The 23,640-nt window shown below is 35.9% G+C and overlaps 1 protein-coding gene across 3 annotated transcripts in view; it reads left to right on the top strand.

Annotated features, from left to right (window-relative positions):
- LOC132795935 (tyrosine-protein phosphatase non-receptor type 9) overlaps nt 1-23,640 on the top strand; it is a 45,468-nt gene that overhangs the window by 2,102 nt on the left and 19,726 nt on the right. Inside the window, exons 1-3 of one of the 3 annotated variants that reach the window (XM_060806901.1) lie at nt 8,681-8,815; nt 18,358-18,846; nt 20,201-20,431. In XM_060806901.1, the coding sequence (XP_060662884.1) occupies nt 8,696-8,815; nt 18,358-18,846; nt 20,201-20,431 (840 nt within the window). In that variant the 5' untranslated portion in view covers nt 8,681-8,695. Of the gene's footprint in view, nt 1-8,680; nt 8,816-15,248; nt 15,386-18,357; nt 18,847-20,200; nt 20,432-23,640 lie in introns of those variants that run through there. The other 2 variants (XM_060806903.1, XM_060806902.1) reach the window with 2 other exon arrangements.

Below are 23,640 nucleotides of genomic sequence, written 5' to 3'. Positions count from 1 at the left end.
TTGATTAGTTTGTTGTTATTGTTGTTGTTGTTGTTACACCAATTTGCAGATTCAATTACATTTGTTGGCAAAGCTTTTAACAATTAAACTCTTTCCATTATTCAGTTCAAACATTTCGTATCATATATCGTGTTATGTCATTTATGTCTCCTCGCAAACCAACAAACAAACATTCAAATTTAGATGTTGCTCAATTTGTTTATGAAGTATGTGTATGTTTGTATTTTTCTTTGTATACATAATTGATTTCACTTGAACTGAAATTATACATGTATCATATTGCTGTGTGTTGCATTTGTGTTTGCTCATACTCTTTTTCATTTAGTGCACTTTAGCTTTCTCAGTACGTTTGTTCGACTGATTTACTTTGATAACTGTTGAATTATTTTGCCTGGAACAGGCATCAAAATTCATGATAAATGTTATTTTTTATTACTAAATAAAACACTTAGTATTGAATATGGAATTTAGTATAAAATCTGGTATAAAACTCATTTAAAAAAAGGAATTATTTTTATTTTGTATTAAATATCCGAAACTGCTTGGAATCCTTTTTCTTTTTAGCCTCAAGAATAGTTTTCTTTTAGCTATATTGAGATTTGATATATCTCAAACATCGCATCGATTTATCGATAACATTGAAATTTCTCTGTTAGTTAAAAGTCTCATTAAATAATGTGTTCTTAAATACTTAGCTTGATTATAATTAAAAAATTTTCAACTACTTTAAATTGAGTCAAGTGTATTAAGAATTTCGCCTTGTCATCTGCTTGTTTTATTTATTTATTTTTTGTTTTCCTAATAAATCTAGTATTTTATTAAACACCAAATGTGACTTACGGTATTTAATTCAGTATCTAATTAAATACTAAACCTAACATACGGTATTAAATCCAGTATCTCATCATATACCAAATTTAACATACGGTATTAAATTCATTATCTCATTAAATCCAGTATCTCATAGTATACCAAATTTAACTTACGGTATTAATTCCGTATCCCATTAAATATCAAACCTAACATACGGTATTAAATCAAGTATCTCATCATTTACCAAATTTAACTAAGTGTATTAAATTCAGTATATCATTAAATACCAAACTTAGTATATTAGATATAGTATATCATTAAATACTAAACTTAGTACATATATTAAATCTGGTATCTCATTAAATACCAAACTTAACTTAAATCCCAAATCCCAATACCAAACCTAACTTACGGTATTAAATCCAGTATTTCATCATATACCAAATTTAACTTACAGCATCTCATTAAATACCAAACTTAGTATTTTAAATCTAGTATCTCATTAAATACTAAACTTAGTATATTAAATCTGATATCTCATTAAATGCCAAACTTAACATAAATCCCAAAATCAAATACCAAATTTAACTTAGTGTTTTAAATTCATAAAATACCAAACCTAACTTACGGTATTAAATCCAGTATTTCACCATATACCAAATTTAACTACATAAGTGTATTAAATTCAGTATATCACTAAATACCAAACTTTGTATTTTAAATCTAGTATCTCATTAAATACTAAACTTAATTTAGCGTATCAAATGTTCGCCTTGTCATCCGCATCTTTCTTCAATTTGTTGGCTGCGCGCGAACACTCGATGCATAAATCAAATTGCTCATAAAATGAGGCAGACAGCAACACCCAACACAACACTACACAACAGCTACACACACACACACATTTAGTGTACTATATGTAGGTGTTGTCTGGCTGTGCTTGCGAGTTTATAGTTATGAAATATTAGTGTCCCAGTGCAGTTGACTTTTTGCATTTGCATTTGCTGCTGTTGCTGTTGCTCGCTCTCTCAATCCTTGTGGCAGGGACTCTGAACTCTGAACGAGAGCCAGGCGACAGCCACAAAAAGTACAATAACCTTTTCTCCCCCTTTTGGGGGGGAAGGTTGCATGTGCCCTTTATGTTCTCTCTCTCTCTCTCTCTCTCTCTCTCTCTCTCTCTCTCTCTCTCGCTCACTCGTTCAGCCTGTTGCTGCGCGGCCTTTGATTGACTGCCTGAATGCCTTCCTCATTTGCGTTGATTAAGCTTGCCAGAGATAGCAACAATAACTTTCATTAAAAGCTAAAATAAATACGCGTATGAAAAAGAAAATGTATATGTATATAAATGCACATGCAAGTGTGTGTGTGTGTGTGTGTGTGTGTGTGTGTGTGTGTGTGTGTGTGTGTGTGTGTGTGTGTGTGTGTGTGTGTGTGAGTGCGGTTGAAAATAGGTCAACTGCGCTCGCACTCTGTGGCCGCGTCGTCGTTATCACCACAGCGACAACAACACAACAAAAAGCCAACACAAATGGAGCAGCAGCAGCCCCTAAAACCCACTTGCTTTGCCCAAAAAATAAAAAAATAAATAAGTATAAAAAAAACCCCAAATGAAGCCGTGTTCCGGGTCCGTCTGGGGGCTTAGACGCTGTGCTCAGCACTCTACGCTTAGCGCCCCGGGGCTCTGAATGCTTAGTCACTACTGCCTCCAACTACACCGCACTACCTTTCCGTCTCCTATTTTCTTTTCAACTCGTCTACCTAGCCAAAAACGTATTCCAAAATAAACAAGCGAAAATGCAAACAATGCTGCGACGTCAACATCGAATATCGCATGCTCTGCAAAAAGTTTGCGCTATATTTGCTTGCACTTTTTGCAATTATGCCATTCATATGGCACAATTTATTTTCAGTCATTTAAATATGCCACAAAAGTATTTATACAAACTTTCGATCTTCCATTCTTAAGTAAAAAATTAGCCTGAAAGCAATTAAGAATTGTTTTTTTAGTTTCAATAAAATAATAATAAGAATAAGTGAATTTAAGAAACTCTAAAGTTGCGTTTTTTGTTTTATAGAAAACTTTTTAGTGAGCAGAAGGTTACGATCTTTTTTTCTTTAAAAAATGCAAAAATGCAAAAATTGCATTTATTACATACTAAACTTTTTAGTATATAACACTTTATTTTCATTAATATATATTATCCGATTTAGTATATTTAAAAAAGTCAATTATTTTAAATAATTTTCGAAGATTTGATTTTCATTAATTTAGTATTTTTAAAAAAAATAAGTGAAAAAAATTGAATTTTTAAAATTTTTTTTTAAGATTTTCCTTAAATGATCTTTTTTCCATTGAATTAAATAATTTTGGGTGATATGAATTTAATTTCAACTAAACTTTAAATGAAAAAAAGGAAATACAGCTAAATTTTTGGTTTACTCTGGAATGATTTTCGACAAGATTTTAAGTATATATTATGTACATAACTTTACATAAATAAATCTTTTCCACTTTACCAAATTTAAGGAAAGAAAGGAAATTATAATTTTCTTTTAACATTTTTAAAGAAATTTCCTTAAATGATCTTTTTGCACCTTAAATAATAAATAATTTGTAATGATCTAATTTCAATTCCAACTAAACTTTAAGTGAAAAAAAATATAGCTAATTATAGGAGTTTATTCTGGAATGAATTCCGACATGATTTTAATTTTACAGGGTATAAACCTTTCATTATTTACATTATTTGTCATAGTCAAAGGACTCTGATGATTTTTTAGCAGGTGCATCAAAAGACAACACACAAAAAATGGCACAAAAATGAAACCCTTTTAATATAAAATGTTTCAGTTGCTCTTCTTCTTCTTCTTCTATCGCTGAAGCACACACAATGCATACCTACTTTAGCTGCCGCATATTTATAGAACTCGAGACCTATATATATGTATATATAGGTTGGTAGATACATAGATTTGCACTCTTTATATAAAGCAGCATTTCATTAACATACATATATATTTTTTACACTTTGTTGCCATTATTGCGTTGTACATTTTCCATAGGGCCCTCAAAATATTCTTTTGATGTTTTCGCGTTTATTGCATTTACACACACACAGCCAACAAAAAAGCGAATATTTTGTAGAATAAATGTAAATAGACTTAATGCTTGGTTGTTCCAGTTTTTTCTCCAAGACTTTCACTAATTCCAGGTTTACGAGCTTGAAAGCTTAGAATTTAAATAAACAAAAAAAAAAGAATGGCAAAAATGAAAGTGAGCGTAAATTCTTTTGGAATACTAAAGTGTGCTTTTATTTGGCATATATATAAAAATTCCTTTTCAATATTATATTTCATTAAATATTTTCGAAATATACAATAATATTTTGTGTGCTTGACGTAGCAAAGTCTAAAGCCCAAAAATAAAATATACGTATATTTAAAAGAAATTCAAACTTATTGCACAAAAACTGGATTTATTTGCATTCTGAAATATTTCAAATTTTTGAAATTAAGAATTTAAGCATGCACTTCTTGATCATGATCATGAACTTTATTTGCTTTCATCAATAGTCTTTAATTATATCATTTTTGTTATCATAATGAAATTTTCATTCAATTTTTTTAAATTTGATTTTTAAATTTGTGTTCAAATATATTTTTAATTAACAGTTTTCTTATTTAAGCTGTTAATGGCAAGTGCAATCATCGCATAACTTGTTCGATAAGTATTATCGGAACTTTTTTTTTTGAAATTAAGAATTTAAGCATGCATTTCTTGATCATTATCATGAACTTTCTTGGCTTTCATCAAAGGTCTTTAATTATGCCATTTTTGTTATCATATTGAAATTTTTATTTAATTTTTTTTTAATTTGATTTTCAAATATATTTTTTATTAACAGTTTTCTTATTAAAACGCTTAATTGCAAGTGCAATTATCGCTTAACTTGTTCGATAAGTATTATCGGAACTTGCGACACGTTCGATAAGTTTTTTTTGGAACTGCTTGCTTGTGATAGAATGTATTGGAACTAGTCGCATGCCGTCCTTTTGAGCTGGTTGAATTGCAGTCACAGTCTCAGCTTGTTCTTCAATTTTCCATTCGCCTATGCGAATTTGTCTATCGCAATTTGTTTTGTTTGTTATTGTTGTTTGTTGCTGCCTGCTGCGTGTATTTTATTCCAATCGCAGGTTGTTGAACCCCTCCATCATATGTGACCGACCGGCCGAGTGGCTCGAGGCTCGACAGCGCAGCGCCTCTCTTTTAGCTCACTTGGAGACCCTCGTCGTAGGCTGACTCGATGTCGACGTCGACGCTGACGTCGCTGCTTCTACTGCTTTTGCTTTTGCTGCTTCCGCAACGCTTTCTTCTGTTTGAGGCGCTTTATCGCTATTTTTTCTTTCTTTTTTTTTGTTGTTCTCACTCAGCTCATTTGCGTGCTTTTTGGGCTCGCTGCTGCCTTTGTTGTTGTTGCTGTTGTTGTTGTTGCTGTTGTTGTTGTTGCTGTTGTTGTTGTTGCTAAGCTATGTTTCTAGCAGCCAGCAGCAGCAATGAACGGTATTGTCTGACGTTTTATTTCCGTTGCTGTTGTCATCTTCTCTGCTTCAGCTTCAGCTTCTCAGCTCTCTTATCCATTGTGTCCGTGCTCAAGTCTTTGTTGCAATAATATTCAATTGCATTTTGTTTGGGCAAAAGCATTGCTTTGGGGTCACTTCACTGGGCGACAATAAACGAACGTGTTCACATCTCTATCTCTCTCTCTCTCTCTTACTCTGTTGTGCTGTCTCATCTTCAATCATCCAACGCTTTCCAATAACCCGCGGCGCTCATTCAAAAAGAAAAAAAAGGAAAAATGGTTGCAAAAATGGTTGTTAAAACCCGAGTTGAAAGAACTCTAATAGAGCGTTGATAATATCGCCGGATGGGCCTTGCTTCTTCTTCTTCTTTTGCTTTTGCTTCTGCTTGTTGCTATTGCTATTATTATTGCTGTTGTTGTGGAGGTTTTTACTCTGCCTTTTTGATTGGTTTGACCGATTTACATTGTGAAAAGAAATGAGTTTTATACTACTATGTATATATGTTTGTATTTTCTTTCTTTTTTGTTTTGTTTTGTTTTTGTTTTTGTTGTTCATTTTTGGTCTGGTCTAACTTCGCATATGTACAATATAGAAAAGCTTTTATTTGCGTCTTTTGCCCTACATTGCTCCACCATAGAGTGGGGCTATTTTTTACCATTTCTGATAATTAAAAAGCAACATTTGCTACCATTGTTAGGTTTGTTCTTCTTGCTTCTGTTGTTGTTGTTGTTGTTATTATAATTGTTGCTCTGCTTTGGTTTCGTTTGCTTTGCTGCTTTGCTTTTGCCTGGCATCTTGCCCAAAGCTCTGAACAAAAAAAACCGTTACAAATAATGCTACCAGCCAGCAGAAGAGCTTTATGTGTGTGTCTGCTTCAACTTAATTAAAACTCGTGCTGATACTGAGAACTCAATCTATGTGTGTTTATGTAGTAGTAGGTTCTTTAAAACAAGAGAAAACAGGTTAACAAAGAGAGTAGAATTAATTGATTAGCTGGGCTTTGGATTGAAGTACACTGCAAGGCAAGCAAACATAAAAGCAATATCGATAATAGAAATTTACTGGTAAAAAATTCCTATATAAATTTAAAGAAATTTATTTTATTTTCATTTATGCGTAATAATGTTTGCAATTACAATTTAGAAGAGCAGATAAATCGAATCGAAAATAATGTATTTTTTTTTTACATTAAAAATGGAATGAAAATAAAATTAATTATAGAAAGGATTTCGTTTATCAAACATAATAGCATTATTATATTCAATTTAAATCTTCAATACACATTTTTATATTTTTTTTATTCTTTTTCTACATTTATGTTATTTTATGCATAAATCATTTGTTTTAATTTAGAGATTCGACAAAGTCAACAGAGTATCGATTTCATAAATATCGATTGTATTGTTTCTCTTCATTCATTCTCTTATTCATTTATGTGCGCGCTTTTAAATTTGACAAAACTTTTCTAATGCTTAGCACACGCATACAACATATGTATTACATATGTACATACATGTGTGTGAGTGTGTGTCTTTGCTGCTGCGCATCGACTGCCGAATTTGCAGTGTTTTCACAAACAACAACAATCGAAAGCTTTTGCAATAGGCTAAGCTGCAGTGGAGAGTTGAAGGTCTGCGCTTGCATAACTCTACTTGATCTAGAGCAAAACAACAGGAGCAGCAAAGCTGACTGACAGTCACGTTTTGATGGTCAGAAAAATAATGTCACATCATCGTCATCATCGTTGACAACAATTCGCCACTCTCGATGATGGCCGAACTGAGTCTCCACTTGCGTAACAGAGACAGAGACGAAGACGCTGATGCTACGGTGGAGAGAAAGAGAGCGAGAGAGACCCACTAATCCCATTCGGATCACTTTCTAAGTGGGTTGCCAGGGTTGCGACGTTGATGATGCATGATGCTTGGAATCGCATGTCGAACTTGTTTCAGGGCTGCCGTTGTAGCTGTGACAAACATTTCTTTTTGTTATTTATACAAGTTATGTGATTTCTTTTTGGGATGCGGATACATATTAATACATATTTTGTTTTTATTTTGAAAAGAAAGTTGTGAGCAACAACAAATGGAGATAGCGATAGTTTTTGTTTAGTGTCAATGTCACGCCCCATGTAAGCTTTTAAGCTGACGCGTTTTGTTTAAAAAATATAATCGATGCGGCGGCCATAAGAAAGCGTAGTAATTGTAATAACAATAATCATGCGCAAATGGTAGAAAACAAATCAAAAGCACAGCAAGACTTTAATGAGAGAAAGAGAGAGAGAAGGAAAGATAACAGCGGCAGCAGCTGCAAGCGGCGGGTGAAATTTTTCTCCGCTTTGATGGCGACACTCGAAAACGGCAGCGAAATTTCTTAACACTTTCATAAGAAGTCATAAAATAAAGTGAGAGAGAGCAAAGCCAAAGTAAACACACACACAAATCATACGTATGCATATGCGTGTGTGTGTGCGTACAAACATAAATTAATTTAAGCACAAAAGCTGCTCAGCGAGGCGTGTGCTTGACTTTTGACTTGCCAAATGCGCACTTTATTTCGCATATTACTTTTTCCCCCCCTTTTTTTTTGTTCATTTTGGCTTTTTGTTAAATTTTTTGTATTTTTGTTGTTGTGCGTAGTTTCTTTTGTTTAATGTTAATGCATGCGTTAGAATTGTTTAGCAATAACAGCGCGCTGTTAGCTGTTAACATAACATAGACATCATTCATCCTGACATTAACATTAGTTGGGCTTTGCTTTACATAGAGTGGCGTAGAGAGCAAGAAAGAGAGAGAGAGAGAGAGATCTCTGACATTGAACTGTGTCAGTGGCAGCAGCAGCAGCAGCAGTAACAAAAGCGTGTAATGGGGCGGGCTGCTGCGTCGCGTAGCGTCGGCGCATGCGCTGAGCTTTTGTTGTTACTGCGACTGCGCTGCGCGCTCTGTTTGCGCCTTGTTTCGTTTTTTATTGTTTGCTGTTTGCTGGCGAACAACTACAACAACAACTCTGTTACTCAGCTGCTGCTGTTACTGTTGGTGTTGCCTGCTGCTGCTGCTGCTGCTTTTGGCCCCATCAGTCGTCGTCGTCGTCGCAGTCGCGTCGCGTTGTTCATCTTGTCTCGTGTGCGCGCGCGTGCGTTTTGTGTTGTGTTTTGTTTTGTTTTGTTTGTGGAAAACACATACCGAAAACTGAATTTATTCCTACATTGATCAATAATTTGCTAAAGTTTTTTTGCAATGCATGCGTAGAGGTGCGTTTTTTTTTTGTTACTGTGCGTGAAAAGTGAAATGACGACGACAAAATGCAGCGGCAGCAGCGAAAGGATAAACATGAAGAAGCAGCAGCAGCAGGAGAATACGATTATGCGAGTGCCAGAGCAAGCAGCAGTTGTCATCGACGCCTCTATTTGTGCATAACCAAGGTGCTCTCTCGCTCTAACACACACATCTAACAACTCCCACATGCTGAGTATCGTTTGTTTTGTTTTTGACTTTCTCAGTTTTGTCTCAATTTTCACATGCATGCATATGCATATTTTGCACTGCGGTTATTTGCTCTTCTTCTTCTGCCATCCTTCAACTTGATCGCGCGTCTCTGTGACTTTGACTTTAGTTTGTCTTCTCTGCTTTTTTTTTTTTTTTGAGTTGCAGTTTGCAGTTTGCAGTTGTTGCCAGGCTTGTTTTTCATTCCTTCTTTCTGCTGCATACCCTGCTAGTAATAGTGTAAAAGGGTGTGATAGTTCATCAGGTTTTAAGTAGAGATAAGGCAATGTAAATAATAATAGTTATTTTACTTTTTGAATTTTTGTTATGATCTTAAAAGTTTATAGTTTATTACCTATTAAAACAGGAAATATTTTTACAAACAAAGTAAAAGGTAAAGATAAGTTGAATACACAAAAATGTAGATTAAAATAACTTCACAATATTTAAATTGAAATTACTAGAAAATACAAACTTTTGAGTTTTTCTTGTAATATATTTATCAATAGAATTTTAGCTGCAGTTGTGTGCATTGTAAAGTGGCTTTGGTCACACTACAAATTACTAGAGGGTATCTTGCAGTTCATCACACTTGACTGCAGTTAGTCTACGTGTGTATTTTGCGCTATTTATAGACGCGCTTCATTAGTTTTTGTTGCCTCTTTTAGACGTTTTTTGTGCCTTGCTCCTCTTAGCTCTACGCTTGCTCTTTTGTCCACCTTTTTTTTTTGTTCCCCTTCTTCGCCTGCCCAGCTGTCAGATGTACAAACCCGAAGCTGAAGCTGTGCGTCTGACTTCTCTTGACTGATTCCCAATTCCTCTTTAGAATGATGTTCGCACAAGTCAATGTTAATGTTTGTGTGTGTGTGCGTGTGTGTGTTTAACTATATAAGCTGAAAGTTCAAAGCTCGAGAAAGCTGCATTGATTTCTAGTTGGAGCTAGCTAATTTATTTACATCGAAAGAAGCTTCACACAAAGAAAGTGCTTAAATGTGATTAATCTGTGTTGCAAATTAGAATAGAGTATTTAGTATTTGCATTTGGCATTTACGACAGTGCTTGATGAGCAGCTGTTTCTCTTTTTCTAATTGATACGTTTAGCTTAACAACTGTCTGTTCTCGATTTGTTCCGTTTACTGATTGACACGCAAATTCATATGCAAATCTTGGAATCATTTCCAATGGTTAGTTCCAGTTCCATTGAGAGCCTCGGCTTTAGTTTCAGTTCCAGTCGATAGTCCACGTAGCTTTAATAATCGCTCCACTAGTCAGTTATTAATCTCCACGCGACTGCGCACAAAGCGGAAGCGCATTAAATGTGCTTTCAAGAGCACTTTTTTTGTGTTTGTTGTGTTTGTTGTATTTTAAGCTATGCGAAAGTGTTGCCCCGCATCGTTCGTTTCGTCTCACCTCACGCACAATGCAACCGGCGTCCATTTCCGTTTGCCGTTTTGCTGTGGCAACAAAACAACGGATGTCTGCATCGGTGTTTGGTGTCAAATGCGGCAATCTGCCAGCAATATCCTGACCCTGGAAATAAAACAGACTCAACAAATTACACGAATGATTGCAGTTCTCATGAACTTATGAAGAAAAAAAATATGTTCTTTCAGGATTAATACTTTTTTTTCATGTTGAGTAAGTTTTAATTACACACCAACTGAAGATAAAAAGAAAATATATGTATATTAGGGATATAAGGTACTTTTGTGTAACTCAAATATGTTTAATGCGAATAGTTAATGAAAACGGAATTTAGAATTCAAATGTCGTAAATTTGCAAACGATTTAAACTTGACAGTGACTTGGTGATTAAATTTGATTTCCGATTAAATTCTGATCGTGTTTTATTACCAAAGAGCTTTAGTTTTTTTTTTTTTCGGGGTATGTTTCTCTCACGTATCGTGTGTGACAAACAGTTGTCGACAGTTGCATCAAACTGCATAAAGCACAAACAACGGCAACAACAGTAGCTGACACTGATGATGATGCTGATGCAATCAAATGATCATTTCGCAAGCCATTGCAATAATTCATGATCAAATTCGCTCATTGGCCACTTTTGTAGTGGATCCGATCCGATCACGTTTAGCGTTAACTTCGCGTCTCTGATCATATTCACTGATTACTCACCACTCGCCACACTCGCTTGGATGATCACCATAAGTTATGTGTTGATCGATGCGATCGCTGATTAGCCAACAACGTGAACACACGACGACTACTCTACTCCACACACACTCATATATAGACGATTAATGCTTGGGTTGGGTTCGCTTAGCTTAGCGGCGACTCAATCAAAGAACATTATAGACCACAAACTGTCATGCAACACACAGCTTCACTTAACTTCAATCTTGAGCTGTTTAACTCCTTCCACATTACATACTCTTCTGTTAAGCGGGGTATTATAACTTTGTTATAAGCCGCGAGAAGACGGAAATATTATGAGTGGTAAAACTAAAACTTGTTATGGAGTTGTTTACATTTTAAGCTTCAATCGAAACCTTGAATGACAGTATATTGAGATTTTAATGCAAAATTGTTTTGAAATATGTAACTCAATTATTTTTTTGCTAAAATAATAATATATATTTTTTCTTTAGTTATATTCTTCTATATATAAAATTTAATTTTTGAGTTAGTTAATATAGGAATAATCATTATTTAAAAAATTGTATAATATTAAAGTTTCACGTTTCAAATGTAGAATTTCTTATTGTTTTAAGAAACTTAATTTTGTAGACTCTGTGATAAATCTTTGTATGATATTAAAGTTTCGTCGCATTTGAAATTTCTTTTTGTTTTAACAAACCTAACTTTGCGACTCTGTGAAACGTTTTCAACTTCATTATCATATCTTAGAAAAAATATATTCAAGATTCAATAATGTGCAGTGTATAAATTCTTCGTTTTTACGCTTTTTCTAACTTGAGTCACAGTTTTTTTCTTTTTCTTCGTGCATTTTACAGTTTTAGAATGTTTCTTCAACTACTTCTTCGTCTTCTTCTTTACGATGATGGTGCTATTGCTTTTGCTGTTACTTTGCATGCACAGTTATGAAAGCTGTGACTGCGTCTGGGGGAAAAACGTTTCACTTGTTGCTCTATTAACTCGCTTCACAGCGAATGCCCAATAATTTGAGGCATCACACGTTCCGCGCTGAACGTGTCGGAACCGGAAATGCTCTTCATATACACACACACACACTAATACTTTTAATGACGGCACAATCTTTGTTGAACAACAACGATTCTTGCAAGTTGTTTGTGTTTACATGCGCATATTATTGTTGTTTAACAATTTGGCCTCCAACAAAACTCTCTGATATTGCTACACACACTTGGCAACAAAATTCTGGCCACGTTTCTTCTTGCTGAACTGTTTGCTTCGTCGTCGTCGTCGACGGCGGCGGCGGCGGCAACTTTTCATTTTCTTTATTTACTTAAGAAATTAGCGAAAACAAGAAGAAAACGAAACAAGCAGAGAGCGAGCAACACATTACAAAACCAAATGACAAACGAAAAGATATGCTCTAAAACTAATTCGTTATTATACACTTCAATCTCATTTAGCGGCCTCAACTGCGGCCGCTAAGTGAGAAGACATTAAGCTCGACCCAATATTGTCAATATTATCTATGTTTTCTATGCTAATGTATGCCGCTAAATGAATTTCTGTTCTAAATACAGTTATTATACACTTGAATCTCATTTAGCGACCTCAACTGTCGCCGCTAAGCGAGAAGACATTAAATGCGAGGCAATATTGTCAATATTATTTTTGTTTTCTAGTATTATGTATGCCAATAAATTCATTTCTGTACTAAGTACAGTTATTATACACTTAAATCTCATATAGCGGCCTCAACTGCGGCCGCTAAGCGAGAAGACGTTAAATGCGAGGCAATATTATCAATATTATTTTTGTTTTCTATGTTAATGTATGCCTTTAAATTCATTTTTATACTAAATACAGTTATTATACACTTCAATCTCATTTAACGGCCTTAACTGCGGCCGCTAAGCGAGAAGACATTAAGCTCGACCCAATATTGTCAATATTATCTATGTTTTTTATGTTTATGTATGCCGATAAATTCATTTCTGTACTAAATACAGTTATTATACACTTGAATCTTATTTAGCGATCTCAACTGTGGCCGCTAAGCGAGAAGACGTTAAGTGCACTGCAAGATTATCTTCTCTGTGTTTTCTATGCTATGTTTTTTTTTTGTGTGACCGCCAAGTGAGTAATGTATGCCGCTAAATGATTTTCTGTACTAAATTCAGTGTGGCCGATAAGTGCAAATTACGTTTAATTTGACTCAGCACTAAGTACAAATACTTCTCATGTAAACATCGTTGTGCACAACAAACATCTTGAACTATTTCTTTGCATACTCATCGTCAACTCGTTCACGTGGTATAAAATTGGATACAACATTGTTGAGTAGGGTCTTTGCTTAGTCACAAGCGGTTACGCTGATAAGCCCACTATTAGCTTAGGGCGTTTAAAAGTGAAAGCCGCAACAACTCAAACACAAACACAACAACAACACAGACACACACACACACACACACACTCTCCCCACTCCCCCGTTGCTAAGACAAATGGCTAAAATTAGATACAGTCATGCTCATTAAAGCTGACCCAGACTTGCAGCGCCGTGTGATGTCATTGAGTGGCTAAGCAACAATTTGTGAATACAATTTACATGTAAAATTAAAAATTTTAACTGTCGGGGGATCTTCTCAATTTAAGGGAACTTAGGGAATACCCAAATACAAATACAGAGTGCTCGATTTTTATTTCTCCATAAAGTTCGTTTCGGCTTTCTAGTATCTCTTTTTTTTTGGGTCCGCTGATGGTGATGGTCAGCTGAGGCTGTCTGTATGATAATGACGATTCGTGGAAACAATGGGCGAACATCTGACCACAAAAAATAAATAAAGGTGACGCACTCTCTTCCCAATTATCGCCATCTCCGCCTCTACACTCGACGAATGCAGTGTTGCTCTTACTAAAAAAAAAAAAAAAAAAAAAGAAAACATTTACTAGAATTTCATTGAATCAGCATCTGATTATTTAAATGTTATGTAAGCTGGGGTAAAGGTCGAATATTTCTTATTCATTATGCTCGCAATACGTGGAAAGATGTTTCATCTGATAGCTTAGCTACTTTTTTTTTTTTTATTTATTTTTTATTCTCTTAATGTTCTCTGTCACTCACAACAATGGCACGTATGCTGATATAAAGTGACAAAAAAACAAAAAGAAAGAAGTGATATTTTTAAACATTTTTTTTATTGAAATTACCGCCATTAATTAGAAAGCAAACACGTTGTGCAGAGCTTTTTGCACAATGAGAATGCAAATGATAATTAAATCTTTTGATTTTCTTAACAAATTTGAATTCACTAGAAAAACAACTTGTGTTCGAATATCAATTATATCAAGTGCTTGTTTAGATGATTGTGAAGACTATTTGAATTTTTAATTTCATTCTTTTTCATTTAAAATTTATGAAATTACGTTGATAAAGATTATAAGTTCCAGTTAAATGTTTATTTTAGGTACACGTATTCTTGCTATAATTTGCAAGAAATGTATATTCATTAAAAATTGATAACATTATAGCTAAATTTGATTATCGGCAATTTATTCTCATTAAAAAATTGATAACACTCAAGTTAGATAAGCCGGTATTGTGCTGAGTTCATATGATATTTCTCTCAGTGCTCAACTGCAATAATGACGGCACTAATGCTATAAAACTCCTGTGCGTCGACTGCGACGCCGACAGCGGCAGCGACATGAACGGTGACGGTGACATATGGGTAAGCCAATGAGATGATGACTCAAATTTTTGGTATGTTAGTAGCAACAGCAACGATGATGACGACGTCGACGTCGCCGTCGTCAACGCGGGCGCATGCGTTGTTGGTTTTGTTTCTTAGAATTGTTGCTGTTCCCCACATCGCATTGATCTGCTGTCCCGATTGTCTGTTGTGCCTGCGTTGGCTTTCGTTACTCGTTCGCTCGTTCGGCTCTTCGTTTGTAAAGTGTGCTTGTCTCCCCCGCCCTTCGTCTGCTTCACAACACTGCAATGCAATGCAGTTCAATAAAGTTCGTTAACATATGGTTTGGGGTTCGGCTCGGCTCGGCATCGCTCGGCTCTGCTGGGCAGCAGCAGAAGCTAGTCATCAGGGCAGCGTCGACAGAGCGCGCTATCAGTATTTGTGTGTTGTTCTTGTTGTTGTTGTTGTGGGCTTCGTTGTTTAATTCGCTTGATCGAAACGCGACGCGACGCGCTGCGTTTTTGCTGTTTCAGTAATGAAAGAAACATTGAAGGCGTCGTGTCGCGAATTTCTCACCGAGAATACCCTATATCGAATATATATACACTACACGCGTGTGTTTATTTAATTTTTTTTTTCGCTGTGTCTTTCTAACGACCAAATAAAAATATGGTGCATCTCTACCAGCGTCGCCGCAATCGCGAACAGGTGTGTGTGTGTGTATGTGTTCGTGACGTCATTTCCCCTTTCCCCCACCCAACCGTGCTTAGCGCATGACAAGTGTCTAATTAGTAAACTGCAAAACGCATGAATGAATATAGCGAATAGCCGAATGGGAATGGGAAGAGGAAGTGATGAGTGCGAGCGAGCAAGCAACAAACGTCGTGACTGATAAGCAAGTGAACGCATTTGCAGTGTGTGCGCTCTCTCCATCTCTTTCGCTCGCCCTCTCACTTGTTTGCCTGCACTTTGGCCCAGTTGAAATTCGAAGAAAGCGAACAAAACGCTAAATGCTAATTGACTTTAATACACTTGAGCTACTCGAATTCAGACTCATTAAACTCAGCCCACTTGAAGTGTTTCGCAATTGGGGTGCAAAACAAAACAGAAAAATAAAAGAGGAACCTAATTAACTCGAAATATTAATAAAAGTGTCAACGGAGAGAGGAAGAGCGAGAACGAGGATAGGGGTAGCAACCCTTTTTTTCCAAACAAAACGTGTTGAGCTTTTAGTACGCATTCTCTCTCTCTCCCTCTCTTTCAAATTGGCATTTATCAAGAACTGTCTAAAGTGTGTCCCTCTTTTTTTTCTGCGAATATACAATCTTTCCGTAGTGAAACAACATTGAACAGATGTGTGTTGTACACATAGCTCTTTGTGTTTGCGGCTTTTGAATTGATGAAAATTGTACAATTTATGCGGAACTCGTGTTTCTCAGTAAATCATTCATTATTGACATTTGCTCAAGCTATAGCTACTGTTTTTCCTCTTTGATAGCAAATTGAATTTCCGCGAAACTTTAGTTCCGTTCTTTCATTGGAAAACACCATTATAAATTATTTATTCGAAATATTTGGGCTTTTCCCGGCAACTTTAGTTCTGTGGAATTTTGTTGTCGGCTTCTTAAAGCGCAGCCAACTTAATGGGGTACTTGGCATTTGCAGTTTGACAACTGTGGCAACTCTGCACGTGACTCCCATTTGTGCACTGTAATGTTACAGTAAATAAAAATGTTTTTTTTAATAAGCAAAAGTCAATTTCTAATTAATTGTAAGCTAAAAGCTGCGAAAATAATTGAAGTGTGGCTTACTAGTATAATTTTTAAACTTTAAATAAGTGTTTTTCAATTTATTTAAAAATTTGAAAATTATATTTTTACTTGATTTGAGTTGAAAATATCACTTCTTCAATTGAAATTAGAAAAATCATTAATTTCATTTCATTAAACTAGACATTTTTTGAGTTCAAATTTAAAGACTAAATTTTTTGTGGTGATTTAAAAGCAAGTGATTGTCAGTCTACCCGAATTGTTGCAGGGCATCGAAAAAATATGTTAATGCGTATACTTAATATGAGTTGTTGCTGCCTCTTTGAACAGCCGCCGTCTTGGCTTTGTTTTATTTGCCGTGAATTCTCCATTCAAGTTGCGCTTGTCAAATGATGATGAGGAACATGTCTGAGAATTCTTTACATGCCAAATATACGACATGAATTAACGTTGAATGAAAATGTACATTTGAAAATCATTTTATTGGCTTTTTGTTTTTGCTATTGGATTTGCCTTAAATGATTGACTGAGAACTGCTCTGAACGATGGCGTATTTCTTATCCATCTGCAAAACGATTCATGACAGCGGTTTATTGACCTGATTTCTTGGAGAGCCCCCCAAGGTTAATGATACGCCGCGACTTTGTCGTATGCTTATCGCTTTTCTAATGAAATCTATCGCATCTATTTGCACAGACGTTGCTTGCGCGGTCATTAGATTTGATTATTTGCAATATTAATCGTCATTTTAATAGCGTGTCGTTTAATAGAGAGAGTGCAATTAGTGGTGCGATGTCAATTCAATTGCTGTGAAAGCAATAAACCATTTCAAATGCAGACCAATAAATCATGGCACAATTGTTGCGAATACTTCATCAATTTAATTAATTGCTATTTGCAAAACTGTAACGCTTGAAATTGATAAGCGTTTCCAATGAAGACGTTGTAAAGTTCTGCAAAGTGGAAGCAAGTTGTAAACTTATTAAATGAACTGAGCTCCTATCGCTGTCTGTTTGTCTGTCCGTCCGTATGCTTGAAAGCGTTTATCTCAACAGCTGAGAGAGTGAGACTTTTGAGACTTTGTGTGTGGTTAGCTGTATAAGAAACGCATTTATAGCATGTAATAAATTCGACTTATCAAACTTGATATATTTACAAATCAGAATCAGCAGTCATTAGACCCATAGGTTATAAGGGTATTATAACTTTGTGCCTCCAGCTAATGTATAAAACAGACAGAAGTAGGCATCTCCGAACCTATTAAGTATAGATATTCTTGATCAACGTCAACAGACGAGACGATCTAACCATGTCTGTCTGTCCGTCTGTGCATTTGAACACCTAGATCTCAAAGACTATAAGAGATAGCGCACTAAATTTTTTTCGACATCACTTGTTATGTTTTCACGCAAATCAAATTTGTTTCAAATTTTTGCCACGCCCACTCCCGCCCACGGAAATCGAAAAATATTAAATAACAAGCGTAATTTTGAAGCTAGAGTTGTGAATTTTGATACACACATTAAGAACAATTTATTTAAGATTCCTGCAAATTTCGATCAGATAAAAAAAAAAAAGATTTACGTAATTTGTTTGCTGTTACTCACAATTGGTAGCGAGCATCTCACAGTCGAGCACACTTCAGTCTAGCAATATAATTGTTTTGGAATTGGGATAAGATATCAACTCAGTTTTTTATACTGTTCGTTAGTTGATTCTTCTTCGACGAACATATAAGACACTTTTCTTTTAAAGTAAAGGGTCGAACAATATTAAAAAGATTCCTCATTTTATTCTGTATATTTTTTTGCATTTTTCTTTTAGTATATAAAATATTTGATTGCTCAAATACCGCGAAAAATATTTATTAATTTTGCCTTTTTTTTTTGTATTTGTGTGTATGTTTTGCAGGCAGTCAAACAATTCATTGAACTCTGCAACAATTTGGGCGCAAACTGCAGCACAGCGACCTCAACCGGAACAGCAGCTGGCGCAGCAGCCGCAGCCGCCGCCTCCTCATCGAGCAACTCCTCGAACGCCAGCACATCCAACTTCCACATCACCATAAATTCAACCAACAACACACATCAACAGCAGCATCAGCAGTCGCACTCGCAGTCACATCTACAGCAAATTGTTGCTCCAGAAACACAGATACAGACAACATTGGGTGGAGGAGGTGGAGGAGGAGGAGCATTGTCATCATCGTTGCCCATCAGGCGTCACATCTCGCACACGACAGCCGTCAAGTTTCTGTACGCCCGTAAGTTTGACATCCAACGGGCCGTATCACTATACGAGCAGCATGAACAGATTCGCCAGCGGGAATACTTGTACAACATCGATGCCGATGTGGAGCCACTGCGCTCCGAGCTGCAAACTGGCAAATTTACCATACTGGTGAGTATATGTTATGGGGTCAATTTTCTAGCTGTAGAAGAAAAACAGAAACTGTAGCAATTTTCAAAATAAGTAAAGGTTATTCTTATACCTATGGATTAGCATTATATTTAGAGCTAAGATTGATATTAGGAATTTTTTAATTCGTTCATCGTTTGTTTTTCGTACTTGATTTTAGAAATCTTTTCTTTTTAACGATAAAACATATTAATTAGTTCATCCTTAATTTTGTATTTGATATTAGAAACCTTTTCTGTCTTACGATAAAATATATAAGTTCGTTCATCTTTTGATTTCTGCAATTATTTTAAGGCAGAAAAATAATTGCCAAATCATTCTTAGCTTTGAGATACCGGAAAACTGGATTGCTATCAGATACAAATTGTTGACATTATTTAATATATACTTTTGTATGGGCAAAATCGCCCACTTACTACGGAAGTTAGTTGCTTCCGCTGACAATCTGGTATATTATGCACTCTTTAGTATATTTTTTTAATGTAATATCATATCAATATACCAAATTTATTCAGTGGTATATTTTTTGTATTTTTTTGCGGTATATTAATTTGGTATATCTTCAAATTAATACCGCACTGTTTTACTTTTATTCACAATGTGTAGCGGGTATCTAACAGTCTAGCACACTCGACTGTAGCTTTCTAAGTTATTTTCATTTTAAATAATACTTTACACATATGCCTTACATAAATTGGTTTAAATACAACAAAATAACAAAACAGCATGTGTGTAGTATATAAAATAGCAGTATCAAAGTCTGCTAGACTTTATGTTACTCGCTGCTTATTTGAGGGTCATTTTCAAAAATCAATATAAAATTATCTTCAATTTCAATTGACTTTACTGACTATTAAAATGTTTTATATTTATATTAATATCAAATTCTCTTCAAATTCAATTTCAATTTATTTTTATATTTTATACAAATATTAAATGTTAAAATACTTTAGAGTTTGATGAACTTTGAGTTACTTTCTGCTTATTTTGGGATTATTCAATTGTCAACAATTTTAGTTATTTTTCTCATTTTCAATTTATTTGAAATTCGTGCAGCGATATTCCGAGATCTAAAATGACATGAAACAAACTCTTTCCATGTTCACCCTATTATCATAAGGAGTTCTCGGTTGTCAGATGCTACTTATTTCATGCAATTTTTAAGCAAACAAAAAATCATTCCATTTATACACTTTCAATTTATTTAATTAAAGTCTAATTTAACAATGAAATGTATTTAAGATCTGTCTATTAATTTATATATTATATTTAGTTATATAAAAAATATATTATTTTTAATTGTATTAATTTGTATATTTTTCTTGTTCCTGTTTAGCCGGCACGCACATCGAGTGGAGCGGCAATTGCGCTCTTTACGGCCAATCGACACAGTCCGCTGAGCGCCTCGCACACGACAACATTACAGGGTATCGTGTATCAGTTGGACTGTGCGCTGCAGGACACGGACACGCAGCGTGCGGGACTTGTGTTCATCTATGACATGAGTGGCTCGAAGTATTCCAATTTTGATTATGATCTGTCGCAAAAGATACTCACACTGCTGAAGGTGAGTTTCAATTTGCATTTAGTCGCTTTCATTTTTCGTTGCATACTTTTGGGCTGTGCATAAAATTACGCCAAGCTTTGCCAAGCTTGACACACTTAGCTTGTAAATTGTCAAAGTCGGTCAACTGCATGTTGGGACCAAATAGAAGAAGAAGACTGTGCAAGTGTGTGGGTGTGTGTGTGTGTGTGTGTGTGAGTGTGTGGGCACAAAGCATAACTAACAAATTGGGATGAGACAGAAAAAAAAAAAAAAAATGAGAGACATGCATGCGGCTTTTAATTCCACCAACATTTGTGTCTTGAAGCTGAAAATTTGGTTTCATTTCGCCGCGAATGCAGCTATAAACTTAGGCGTGGCTGCAATGCCACCTCCCTGCTCTCCTCTTCTCTCGTTTACTCCTGGTTCAATTGAAGAGTTAACAAAAGAGCAAAACTCGGAAATCCTTTTGGTCGTCTCAGCGGAAGTGGTTGAGCAGTAGTTTAACAATCAGCGCAACAGCAGCTGCGAACCCTTTTCACACACATACATAAATGAACAAATAAAAGACGCCCACACACACACACATACACACAGTGACGGTGCTTTTGCACGCCTACGGCAACGTCGACATCGACATCGACGCCAACGCAGCAGCGAATAAGACGTCATCTTTTTATACCCGGTAGAGAGCGTAAAGAAGGCTTTTATGGTGATGAGTAGAAAACTTCATTTTGGTATTTCAAAGTCAAAAGTGATTTATTGATTTCTGTATTATATTGCTTGCAACTTTGTGCAGCAACTATTAAAAATAAGAAACCGCAAGCATTAAGTTTGACGCAGCGGATATATTAAAGTTGAGCATTCATTGTTGCTTGGTGGCTTGCTTCGAAATAGGGGGCAAAGCAACCGCAAGAATAACAACAGCAACAACAACAGGTAGCTACTGCGTTTGTTCGTTTTCCATTTCATTCATTCACAGCCAGATGTGTGTGTGTGTGTGTGTGTGTGATGGAGTGCGTGAATGAATGTTTCGCGCATTACTTTTGACTGTCGTTGTAAACTTTGAAGCATTTCGCAATAAAGAAGACAATGTGATGTGCATGTAAATGCGTGTAAATACAAATAGCATTTACATTTGTGTGTGTGAGCTTTGCCGGCAGCCGGCTGTGACGTCGTCGCCAAGACGACGCTGCGCAGCTCATGGTCAGCGAAGCTGCCTAATGTCTACACGCATACATTCTTACAATCTGTTTGTCTGTTCAAAAATCAAAGCGCAAAAACAACAACAACAACAAAACCAAAAAAAAAGCTCAGCAATAAAATAATTTGCGTGGGCATTAAGCAGAGTGGCTGGCAATGGCAACAGCAACAGCAGCAGCGGCAGCGACATCGACGTCGGCAGCAGCTGAGAGAGCGCAAGAAATTGAGAGAGCACGCAACTTACGCTCTTTCTGTGTGGGAGAGGGACGCCGATTGTGTGCGCGAGAGTGAAGAGTGGGTGCAAAGTGGAATAGAATGAGGTAAAGCGCCGTGTGACGAGTGAAATGAACTGAAGGAATTTTTGCGTAGCGTAGATCAATGGAAATGCGAGTATGTGTGTGTGTGTGTGCATATGAGTGTGAGTATGAATTTGTATGACACTTTGTGATGCAATTTTGCAGTTAAGTAGAACAGTTTATGGTGCCAAGACTTTTGGCGTGTTTTCTTTCAATTGTAATTCGATTTACTTGCTGCAAAAGATTTCCGGAAAATGTTTTCCGTTCTAGAAACTTGATGTTCTACGACAATAATTTGAAGCCGGTCTTATAATAACATAAATTCAGTGTACAATATTTAAGTAGCTTTGAATGCAGTTCCGGCTTTGATTTTCCCAAATTGTTACAACGTAAGAGAGAGAACAAAAATAGAGTCAATACCTTACTTTACAATTTTATTAGATTATGTTCCTTGCCTTGTTGGTTTTTAATTTCATTAATCTGCTTAAAGTAGAAAAAGGTCAAATTAGCTCGAGCTCTATTTTTGATTATAAATTCACGCTAAATGTTGTGAAATATGCATATTTTTAAATAAGGTATGCTAAAATGAAAATAATAATGAGAATATTAAATATGTGTTGCAAGAAATGATGCGTTTAATTAAAAAGTTCGTCAGATTAAACTGCTTTAGCTTAAGACACCTGCGCGTTCTTTCTCTAGCGTGCTCTCTCTCACTATATTTCTTTCTGTGTCGCTCTTCACAGGGTGTTACGGGCGTATGCGTAACATTTGCCATATTACGCATACGCAGCGTAAGCGTTTATACAATGCTAAGTATAAGCACAATAAATACCCAAACACACTCACACGCACTGTACTTAAAGCGGAGAGATTACATTCTCATATTGGAAAGCGATTGTAAAGTTTTATTGCGTGGCACTGGAACAGCTGCTAAACAACACACGCACACACACACACACATTTTCACTCTCGTTTTTAGCTTGCGCTCTCTCACGCTCTCTCGCACACTTTTAGCTTTTTTATTGCTCGCGCGCCGTCGCTTGTGGCTATCTTGTGCTTGATTAACTAATTCAGTTGACGAGTTCTAGTCGAACGTAATAGATTGATTATAAAAGCATACACGAGTGAAGCAACTGCAAAGCAAATAATACGTGCGTCGTTTTCGTTCTCCTTCTTCGTTTTCGTCTTCAGCTTCGGCTTCGGCTTTTGCTTCTTCTTTTTGTTGTTTTTGTATATCGTGCCGGCTCGTTAACCGTTTCCGTTACGCCTCAACCTCCTGCCCCCTCGCCCCTTCGCTTCAAGCGAACGCGCGTAATTCGGAAGCAGCAAAATATAAAAAAAAAATTCTTGTTCATTCGTGTTAAACTTCAACAAAAGGTAGCTGCAGTCTCGCGTACTCGCGACTCAATTATCTATTATATCGAATTGATATTGTTATTTTTAGTGCCAAAAGAGAGAGAGAGAGAGAGAGAGAGCGTGCTGTGTGTTGGCTTAAATAAGCATATTGCGTCGATATTTCGTGTTATTTTTACAACGTGCGCTTGCTAGTTGTTGTTTTTGTTTTCACTGTCTGACATTGACGCAAATGTGCGCTTGTATGTCTCTGTGTGTGTGTGTGTGTTGAGTTGTTTGTGAACTTAAAATGCAAATTCAAAGTCAACGCAACACAAAAGTTATACGCCATAATTTACCTCATTTTTTTGTTGTTCTACTATTACTGCACACATACAACAA

The sequence above is a fragment of the Drosophila nasuta genome, chromosome X (assembly GCF_023558535.2).
Source record: "Drosophila nasuta strain 15112-1781.00 chromosome X, ASM2355853v1, whole genome shotgun sequence".
NCBI classification, from domain to species: Eukaryota; Metazoa; Arthropoda; class Insecta; order Diptera; family Drosophilidae; genus Drosophila; species Drosophila nasuta.
This window is presented reverse-complemented; position numbering and strand designations above follow the sequence as displayed.